Raw genomic sequence first — 10,393 nt, 5'->3', positions numbered from 1 at the left:
TCAGTTGTGGTGGATGGAGTTGTCGTAACTGAGGTTGTTTCTTGTGTGGGAGTTGTTGTTGTCGTGACAACAGGGGTTGGGGTTGCAACAGTTGTACTTGGTGGTGCAGTGGTTGTTGTTGTCAATGTTGTTGTTGAGATGACAGAGGGAGTAGGTGGAGTAGTTGTTGAAACAGGTGGGCTTGTTGTCTCTCTAGTTGTTACTTCAGGTGTAGTTGGTTCAGTCGTTGAACTACTTGTCATAGTTGTTTGAGGTGTATTAGTTGATGTTGTGTCAACAGGGAATGGTGTTGGCTCTTGTGTGGTGGTCTCTTTAGTTGTGACTAAGGGTGTAGTTGGTCTAGGTGTGGTTGCTGGTGATGATGTTGGTGTTGTAGTTGAGGTAATGAATGGCGTTGTTGTTGTGGATGGTTTGGGAGTTGGACAGGGATCATTTGTCTCTATCACTTTTCCATTTTTGCAAATAGCATAATAGCACATTCCTAAATTGTCCGTCACATTGTATATGACATCATTGTCATTGTAATATGTTCCATTGTAAATGCATCCATCACAGCTCTCGACACATATTCCTTTATCTTCATCAAATATGGGCTTATCTTCTGGGCACACAGGGTAACAGCCTGTAAGAAAAAACAGAATTAAAAGGCTATTATTGACATATTCAGAGAGTTCCTCTGTCATATTGTTGTTGGGATTATGTTGGCAAAATCATGATTTATTTTCAAAAAAATGCATTTCCTAGTGACATTTTGTCACCTTAAGTATTTTTTTCATCCGATTTATGCCCTTCAATTTAACATTAGCCTTACGAAAGGCTAATGTACGAAGGCAAGCGAACAGGCTTTCAAAAGGTTTCCTACCTTCCAGGTTTGGTATTGAATTGTTGCATCCGTGTGGATTCCGGCAGGTCTCGTAACAAGGTTCATGGCAAGGCTTGTAGTGCCACTCACATAATTCCCCTTCATTGTAGTAGTCACAAAATACGGCTAAGTGGGAAAAACCAAACAAGATGTTATCAGAGGTTTGTGTTTTGCCCAGTGTGTCCTTGGTGCTATTGATTTGCAATAACAACAATTACAACCACAAAGTTTTACCCCGGAAGTGTTTTCCTCATTAGTAAGCTTTAACTTACGGCATATTTCCGGGGTTCTCCAGGCAACGCACACACTGACTTCATTACAAGCCTGGGCGTAGGCTGCAACTGCTGTGCAGAAGCACTCGCAGTCTCCTCCACTGTCGCAGGCGCACGAGTCTTTTACACAGTTTTCATAAAACGGAATAGGATTCACCTGTGCAGGCATTCAAAAGTAAGTGATGGTAATATTTGTTTTGGAGTTGAAATTTGGAAACAATGTCAAAATGATTATGCAGGAAACAAAAAATATATATTTTGACCAACCGTTTTGTGGCAGTCGCGGAAGGTGACGCTCTTTATAATGCTACACTGTATCTGGGCCCAGTTGTGGCGATGGGGCTGCAGCACACAAGAATCAGCGCTTGCTTCGGCATCCAGGCAAGAGCTTAAAGCCTTCCAGCTGTTTGCAAACTCAAGGGGGCTGCTCACTAGCATCTGACTCTGTGTAGTGAAGTCATTCTGGACATCTCCATTAAAGTCTCCACAAAGACCACAAACCCCCGCCTTTAGAGTAGAAATACAGACATTAATAAAAATAAATTATTTTCTTATTTTGTTGTATTGTTGTCTGCATCATTAAAGGTACAGCCATCAAAAATAAATCAGCCACTTTACATTATGCACTACAAAATGAACACACAAAAAGAAAACTAAAAAATTAATATCGTCTAATCTTAATTTAGAATACTCATTTGTATCTTTGTCATTTTTATCTAAAAGGTATAATGACTGAAGCAAAATCAAAAAGCTATGATGTTAAACAGCTAAACAGTTTGTACTCCACAGCCCTAACTAAAGTGCTACTCACACTGTGCTGTGGTTCCAGAAGGATCCGGATAGTGGTTTTGCGGTCCCATAGAACTGTGATCCCGAGTGAAGCTTCTACAGCCAGATACATCCCAACAGGTCTGATTGTGTACTTGATCTCAGAGCCCATCGCCAGATCCAATATTTCGTATTTTCCCTTTGCTAATTTAATTTCTTTATTCTGGAATAAGCAATATAACATCAGTACAAATAGTTATCCTCTCAAGTGTATTCACCGCATCTGATGCTATTTTGAGACACAGTCATCTTAACATAAATATGTTTGCAATGAAGACCTACCCCCAGCTGAATCCTGACAGATTTGGAACAGGTGGTGCCAGTAGTTCCACATGGTATATTTTCTGTAATAACCCGGAAGATGTCCTCTACCGATTTGTTGCCACATGTGTTCTTAAAAAAATAATTGAACATCAAAACTACGTAAACATCAATGCTTGTGTTTACAGAGAATCCCCACAATACAGAGTAGAGTACAACAGTAAAGTCCAGAGTTTTATCTCATGCAAGCAACAACCATATATTAGTACATAATTGCTTATGAATAAGGTCTTATTACTATAATTTAGCGGGTTAAATAAGACAAGTTGATCATAGACGATCATAGAGTTATTTTACTCCATTACACTCCTAGTCCTAATGGCATGCAGCATTGGAGTCTACATTTATACTGAAACAAAGTAGGAGCAAAAGGTCAAGAAACATAATCTTTGTGTTTGTATGCATGATTTTACCTGGATGGCCACGTAGGCGCATTGCCCCTGAAAGCCATACGTTCTCTGATCAAAGGTTCTGTAATGACCACTACCATAAATGATGCAAGTCCCTGGGCATTTCTTCTCCGTACACTCCCAGTTCCCCTTTCGACATGTACTGTGGGATAGAGGTCGAAAGATGGTCATTTAATAGTTTAGACTAAGCACATTAGATATTTTCTTGAGAGATAAAAAAAACACATATCAGGCTCATCATACCATGTGTTGCACTGATCTTTGATTTCAGAGCCAGAAGCGTAGAGGGTGCGATCATGTTGGCAAGGACATTCATGTTCCTTCACACAGGAGCCCTTGCCATCATCAAGGAGACCACTGGGGCATTGACAGCCGGATTCACATTCTGTTGAGTACTGGGATCATTGAAACCAATAAAAATCACGGTTCATCACAATCACTGATGATTCCTTTCCATTATATTATTATTTATTTTTCCAGGACCCGGGATATTGAAATCAATGGAAAAAGTGTTAGTGTTGGTTTTAACCAGATCCTTAAAATCCCATGGGAACAAGTGTTAGACAGTTGGATTTCTGACAGGATTCTTATGGTGTTCTCTAAAGCTTAAGATGAAGAATAGTACTCACACAACTATCACTCTCTGTGTTTCTACATGTCCGAGCACACTGCACGCCCATATCTCGGACGTCTGTGCTCGAACAGTTAAGGTAGACTTTTGGAGTCGGACAGGCTTTGAAAAACATAAAAATTAGACTTAACATACAGGTGAAGTCAAACAGAAACACACACACACACACACACACACACACACACACACACACACACACACACACACACACACACACACACACACACACACACACACACACACACACACACAAACAAAAGTACAGACATACAACACATACAATTTAATGAATGAATAAGAAGCCACACAAATATGCCTACAAGCGTACCTTGTGATGATGTCTTCCAAGTACGACAGTGAAGCTTGCCATTGGAGCACAAACTAAAAAAACAAGTGTTATTTTAATCATCTCAAACTTTCACAAATAATTATCCACAACCTTCTGATACTTTTCTTTGTTTGAAGTCTTTGCCAACAGGACAAATAAGAAACTATTGAACAGTCAACAACAGGAGGGCAGATGCATACTAAGACGAATGGATTTTGATGAGAAATGAGCTCACGACTAACCAGTGTTGCTCTTTGATGCTTATCGATTTGCCTGGCTTTATGTGGACTCCATTGTGATAGCAGGGGCATTTGTTCATGGGCACACAGGCACCGTGTTCCTCCTGATACGTCCCCTCAGGGCAGGAGCAGCCGTCCACAGGCAGGAAGTCAGAGGTGCAGCTCTGCTGCTCTGAGCTCAGCTGCCTGCATGTCCACTGGCAGCGCTGCAGCTTGTAGGAGAAGCTTTGGCTTTCCGGGCAGCCCCTTGTGTATTTATCTGGTAAATATTGTTTTTAGAATGTAATTATGTGAATAAACTTGTGGTAACGGTATTATGAATACCGTTCTGACGATAGACCACACATCGTGTCCTTAAGCTCTTACCACAGACGTTCACCCTCCAATCGCTCAGGAAAACTCCTTTCGAAGCACAAGCTCGTGCATAGGAGGAGAAAACGGCACACATGCAGTCTTCGGTTTTCTCACAGTTACATGTGGCGTAGATGCATCTCTGATGAAGACAACACATTGTTAATGCTATTACAATGACCACAACATGAATTGAATCTAATTGATAGATAAACCTGCTGTATTGTTGTATAATACCTTGTGGTACAGTTCTGGATCGACCATTGCATGACAGTTTGTAAATGGGCCGTCTGGACGTGTTAACATCGAGCACCAATGTTCAGCATATCGCTCTGCAGGAAGATTCAAATTATTATTATTAATATTATTATTTGGAAACAAAAACTGACACTATCAGTGTGGATGTTCATCTGGTTGGGATTATGTATCAATCAAACTAAGAACCAAAATCAAAGCTGGCTGACTGCAAACGTTCTATGTTCTTGAAGGCTAGCAGAGACATCTTGGCTAATAACCGACGCAGTGTACCGTTCTCCACACTGACGGAACAGGGGCTTTCCAGACGTTCATCTCTCTCCGGGCAGGTAGAACTAGACTTCCAGGAATTCCCAAAAGAGGATGCAGTGCCTTCCACAATCCCTTGAGGTGTCTTCATATCATCGGACAGCATCATGTTATAGTTTCCACATAAACCTGAATCAGAGGAAGCAGTTTCGATGGATTAAATGAAAATGAATGGATGACTAGAAGGGTGGACAGAATATGATGTGCAATTTCTGGAGGCAATAGTTATTTACGTTATTGTCTGAATCATAACCATCTCAAAAGCAGTGTGAGTGACAAAAACAACATGTACAATTATGAAGCATCACATGAAGCTATATTATAGATTAGAATTGAGCAAGCCTCAGATTAGCCATGTGTTGATATACCTCTTGTCTTTGTTTTGTATCTCGGTTCAAGGGTCACATAGACTTGCAGGACCGGAACATGCTGGACCTGAATCTGTAACCCAAACCTGGTCTGGAGCAGGATGTGGAACGACGATGCCCGGAATATGTTGATGTCGCCTACAAGTCAAGAGAAATGTGCAAAATGAGTGCAAAATTAGTACAATAATGATATAATTGAACCAATTTAAAACACTGTGCAGCTATTTATCGTTTTTTCACCATTATCTAACCTGTGTTGTATGGCAAGCTGATGATCTGCATGTTGTGCCTCACTTTTCCATCTGCAGAGAACGCTAGCATCTGCGCAAATATCATGGTATGACCAAAATGACAATCATACATTATCATTCACAGGTCAAATGTTATTCTTTATCCAACAGCCTCCATCCAGATTAAATACTAAGTAGTAGCACTCACGTTGTTTTTGTCATTGTTCAGTAGGACCTTCACACTCTTCAGACAAGTGTCAAACTCCTGGTTCACACATGGGACCAGCTGGACGAAGATGGTGAACTTGGGGCTGGTATCATCCTGCATCCCACATAGTATGAGTACATTCAGAGGACCATCAATTAATGAAATGCAAAAAAGAAAAGTAATTTAAAACAGTCTAATGTCAAATATAACGATTTTAAAAGACAAAATTCTCATTTCAAATATAAAATGACAAGTTGCACATGAGCTAACTTTTACCTTGCTTTCGATCTTAGCCAGTACGTAGTGGCAATCCCCATGGAAAATGTAGGCTTTCCCATCAAAAGTAGTCACATGGGAACCCTCTTCCACTGCGCAAGTAGCCGGACTGGGAAGACTCTTACAGTCCCATCTTCCCTGATAGCATAAACTTGGAAAAGCAAAAGTATTTGAGATTGTCAGTGGTGGACAGTACCAAAGTACAAGTAATTCGTTACTGTACTTAAGTAACTTTTTAGCGTATCTGTACTTTACTTGAGTATCATTATTTTGTGAGACTTTATACTTTTACTCAACTGCGTTTCGTAGGCGGAAAATCTTACTTTTTACTCCACTACATTCCAAAAACCTGTTGTTCCTTTCAACGTTCCTTTCACGACATGCATGCGTGACCATAGACACAGCTAACCATTGCGGGCATCGTGGAGCCTAAACAACGTCAATATTTATCCTAGAAACACCTTGTCAAGCCTTAACGGTTACGTTATGCTTTAAAATTATTAATCGATTGGAGATATGATTGTTATATATCGGGCGTTTGTCTGTGGGGACCCCCGTTTATATGGCTAGAGGCTAGGTGCTTTCTACATATCCAGGTGTTCTCCCGGTAGAAGCTAAATCCCTAAAACAATAGCCGCGTTTACATCAACACATCTGATCCGATTAGAAGTGGAAGAAAAGCTCAATCGGAATAGAAAAGGATCATATATATGCCTCAATTGGAATACAATTCTCTGATCGGAATACAATTCCATGCGGGATATAAAAGCTGGTGCCCTGTCGGGGCTTATTTGGTCCAGACCAACATAACGGTTGTGTGCGACATACATATGAACATACGCTTACCACTTTTGTAAATGCCATATATACAGTTCATTCAGATTGCATGATAGGAATAGATCTATTCCAATAGGAATCTAATCGGATCAGAAGTGTCCATGTAAACGCGGCTAATGTCCAATAGTAATTAGGGGCGAGGGATAGACATTAGATCTGTCACTCAAACCTTAGTGCCAGTCATAAGGAGATTTGATTCATGATGTTTAGTCAAGCTGATATTGATTGTAAGGTGGATGTTCTTTAAGTTCTTGTATGATTATTTCAAGTTGAAGTTCTACTTAAATGTAAGATCATTTTCTGCATAACTATTTTGAGGGGTGTTTTATTTTAGCTTATGTACCAAACATACATTTTCTGTGGCTTTGTTCCTGTGCACACACACACTCACACACACACACACACACACACACACACACACACACACACACACACACACACACACACACACACACACACACACACGCACACGCACGCACACACACACGCACACACACGCACACACACACACACACACACACACACACACACGCACACACACACACACACACACACACACACACACCATTTAACGTATAACATCTATGTGGCTTTACATAAACAAACTAAAAATATATATTGAACCTCACTTTGCACAACAGCACAAACCACATTTTCAGCAGGAAATGCATTTTCTAGTTTCAAATGATATCAGTATCAGATATCACAAATAGAAAACATTGTATTAAGAGTGTTTTTAGTGTTTCTTTTAACCTTAAATGATTTGACTGACTGTATAAAGGACATAGTAAGACATTGGAACTACATTACACCAAATTATTTTTACTTTTGATACTTAAGTACATTTGAAGCCAAGTACTTTTATACTTTTACTGGAGTAATATTTTACACTAGGTACCTCAACTTTTACTTTTTTAGCACTTCGTCCACCACTGGAGATTGTTAACAAAACCACATAGCATAGGGCCATGCCCTATACATTTGAATTGCCCCAATAACGTTCAAGATTAACTTTCAGTTACCATTCTTCACTATCCTGTCGGTAAACTTCCCCGGAGTTGTAGATTTTATCGTGTTTACACTGGCATTCAGTCTGGCTGACACAACCTCTCTGTGAAATGTTGTCCCACACCGTTCCTGAAACACAGGGAAGTCACAATTGTAGGGGAAAGCACTTTACAAATAGATATATTTTCTGATAATAAAGGGTAAAGGTGGCTTACCCGCAGGACAAAAGCAGCCATCCATTTTGTGGTCCTCACAGAGCGAGCTGATGTCTGACACTGTGCAGCTAGCCATGCATGGAGAGCCACTCTCTTCATACACCATGTTGAAGGGGCACATCTTAGCTGTAAGGGAAATAAAGGTGTTATATGTTGAATTCAAAATAAGTTCATTGATAGTTCAACCTTTGCTTCTGGAAAATGAAATGAAATTAAAGTGATTCAATTCAATTTTTTTTTTTGTGTTACTGCATGGATGAATATTCTACCGCAGAACTGGGGCGTCCTCCAGCTGGGCGGCTGACCCCCGGCATGGGAACACTGGCGGGAGAACTCTGCCAGTGTGCTGCAGACGCAGAAGTCATTGGTGCTATTGCCACAGCCACACATGTCCTGCACACAGGCCTGGGTGTATGGGGCCGGATCCACCAGCGATGCACAAGAGCTCCAGGCTTCAGAGTGGATCACCTTTTCGCATATTGGGCGCTAAGGGGCGTTAATGGAAGAAAGTTTGTAAATAAAAAAAACAATTACGAGTTATTTTTTCCTGGACCCTAGTTTATGTACTGACAATCGACCAACTTATTTTTGTAAACATACAAATTCCTTGCAGGGGACCTCAACCGCCTGGTCTTCTAGTTCCGGGTATTCTAGGTCCTGGGCGTCCAGCTCCTGCTCTTCCTCCTCGTAGGGGTCCTCACACTCATCGTTTGGTCGATGGACTCTCTGTCCATTGCCAAATTCAATGGGGTGGATTTTGCGATCTAAAGGTGATTTGCAGAATTAGATGCCAAACACATATACATACAAGAACAAAATATCATATTATTTTAGGCCTACACATGTGCACTAGGTCAATTAGATGAACTAAATCATAATGAACAAATAACAAACGGACTGTGGTGAACGAATTCATTGTAGACGCCATTGAAGTCCCCACAAAGGCCACAAGTGCGGTTATGATAATCAGAATCCAGCTCCACCTAATAAAGACATACAATGGAATTATTTGAATCATATTAGAAACACAAACATTAAGTGTCTTCACCACTAAGTATAAATAAAACCCTGTTAACACACTAAATGTAAATAATTAGTCCTTTCTCTCTTACCATCACAGCATCATCACCATTCCACATTACAACCAGGCCGACCTTGGCCTGGAGCTTGGTGTAAACCGCATTCCGTTCCAGTTGAATCCCCGCATTTAAGTACGGCAAGTTGATACTATAGGAAAGAGTCAATGTTTGTTCATGTTTTCTTTTACATTTATGAATAAATATGAAGTTGGAGAAAGAAAACAAAGTCCAGTAAACCATTTCCAATAAACAATTGTTGGACGGTTTGTGTTTGACCCCTCAGATTTGGTGCTTCTCAGCAGCAGTTTCAGCGAGTGGGACACTCACAGATCACCGTTCAATGAGACAGCCCTCTTCGTCAGATGGAACACAAGGTCGTTGATGGTGACAACCAGCTCGTTCACCGTGGGGTGGCCATCTACCAAGCTCTTCTGGATGTGCACCGAGAATTCTCTGTACATCTCGTGGCAGTCGGACACCAGGTTGTATCCACACAAGCCGGGGAACTGGTACACGTCCCCGTCAAACGTCTTGAAGTGGTGCCGGCCCCAGGTGCTGCAGATGCTGTTGACATGGTTGAGAGCTGTGGAGGCAAAGTGAGAGAGAAAATACTTTGGGCACCGTTGTTCTACACCCGGCTGGTTCATCAGTGACCAATATTTGAGCAAAAGTCAGAAAAAAACATTATTTACAAAGCATTTTTATCCAGATAAAAATGTTATGGATTGACGATAGTTGATGCTTAAAATGCATTCAAGAAGAGTAGAATGTGTAAATATCGTTACATCACAAATTATTAAAAATCTTACCTTGTCTTGCTTGGACATTGGCGATGTTTGGAACTGACAGTGCCAGGAAACACAACCAAAAGTGACTCCACGTCATCCTTCCCATTATGGGATTGCCAAGAAGATATTTAACATGCTGGTCCCTGATGGCCTCTATATATTGAGATTGCAATATTTTGCCCCCACCCCTTTCAGGGTTATCTTAGATTATTTGCTGGGACATAGAGCAAATAGATAGTCATGGACCAGAAGCCCTGACCATTGAATGCATGCGTGTGTGTGTGTGCGTGCGTGTGTGTGTGTGTGTTTCTGTGTGTGTATGTGTGTGTGGGTGTGTGTGTGTGTTTTACAAGAAATTCAAAAATATGTTGTAAAATATGTTGTTGCATACCATCACTTTCTTTTGTGTTGGAAGTTCGATCTTTGAGCCTTCCCCTCCGCAGACCAATTTGTTGAAAAATGTCCAAATATTGGTAGAGATGTTACACTTAGTAAGTTTCAAATTATACATAGGTGTCAAAACAACATAGGTGGCTGCATTGAACATGTTGCATTAAAGGTTTCATTATTATGATTAA

General features: G+C 40.7%; 2 protein-coding genes across 2 annotated transcripts; both read right to left on the bottom strand.

Annotated features, from left to right (window-relative positions):
- Nucleotides 1–3,426, bottom strand: LOC115553899 (mucin-2). The gene is made up of 10 exons (XM_030370428.1): nt 3,323–3,426; nt 2,937–3,088; nt 2,697–2,835; nt 2,245–2,355; nt 1,946–2,125; nt 1,402–1,641; nt 1,135–1,291; nt 863–988; nt 279–622; nt 1–192 (listed from the first exon to the last, which is right to left on the bottom strand). Exons 1-10 carry the CDS (start codon nt 3,371–3,373, stop codon nt 1–3), a joined length of 1,692 nt encoding a protein of 563 aa, XP_030226288.1. The 5' UTR covers nt 3,374–3,426.
- A 425-nt stretch (nt 3,427–3,851) lies between these two features.
- muc2.1 (mucin 2.1) lies at nt 3,852–9,986 on the bottom strand. Its single transcript, XM_030370427.1, has 16 exons — nt 9,837–9,986; nt 9,355–9,610; nt 9,061–9,175; nt 8,847–8,931; nt 8,549–8,712; nt 8,218–8,434; nt 7,949–8,074; nt 7,748–7,862; nt 5,889–6,039; nt 5,613–5,726; nt 5,426–5,495; nt 5,175–5,312; nt 4,771–4,935; nt 4,480–4,574; nt 4,258–4,384; nt 3,852–4,150 (listed from the first exon to the last, which is right to left on the bottom strand). Exons 1-16 carry the CDS (start codon nt 9,919–9,921, stop codon nt 3,852–3,854), a joined length of 2,322 nt encoding a protein of 773 aa, XP_030226287.1. The 5' UTR covers nt 9,922–9,986.
- Nucleotides 9,987–10,393: the final 407 nt, after the last annotated feature.

The sequence above is a fragment of the Gadus morhua genome, chromosome 11 (genome assembly GCF_902167405.1).
Source record: "Gadus morhua chromosome 11, gadMor3.0, whole genome shotgun sequence".
In the NCBI taxonomy this organism is placed as follows: domain Eukaryota; kingdom Metazoa; phylum Chordata; class Actinopteri; order Gadiformes; family Gadidae; genus Gadus; species Gadus morhua.
This window is presented reverse-complemented; position numbering and strand designations above follow the sequence as displayed.

Bases quoted from the DNA above. Each gene is read 5' to 3' on its own strand.
- LOC115553899 (XM_030370428.1), bottom strand. From the start codon at position 3,373: ATGGGCGTGCAGTGTGCTCGGACATGTAGAAACACAGAGAGTGATAGT. The intron at 989-1,134 runs GTAAGTTAAAGC...TTTCCCACTTAG, and splicing joins GAGAACCCCGGAAATATGCC to CCGTATTTTGTGACTACTAC. The intron at 193-278 runs GTTGACACAACA...AGTAACAACTAG, and splicing joins AAGAGCCAACACCATTCCCT to AGAGACAACAAGCCCACCTG.
- muc2.1 (XM_030370427.1), bottom strand. From the start codon at position 9,921: ATGGGAAGGATGACGTGGAGTCACTTTTGGTTGTGTTTCCTGGCACTG. The intron at 8,435-8,548 runs GTATGTTTACAA...AACGCCCCTTAG, and splicing joins AGGTCCCCTGCAAGGAATTT to CGCCCAATATGCGAAAAGGT. The intron at 4,936-5,174 runs GTATATCAACAC...CCTCTGATTCAG, and splicing joins ATACAAAACAAAGACAAGAG to GTTTATGTGGAAACTATAAC.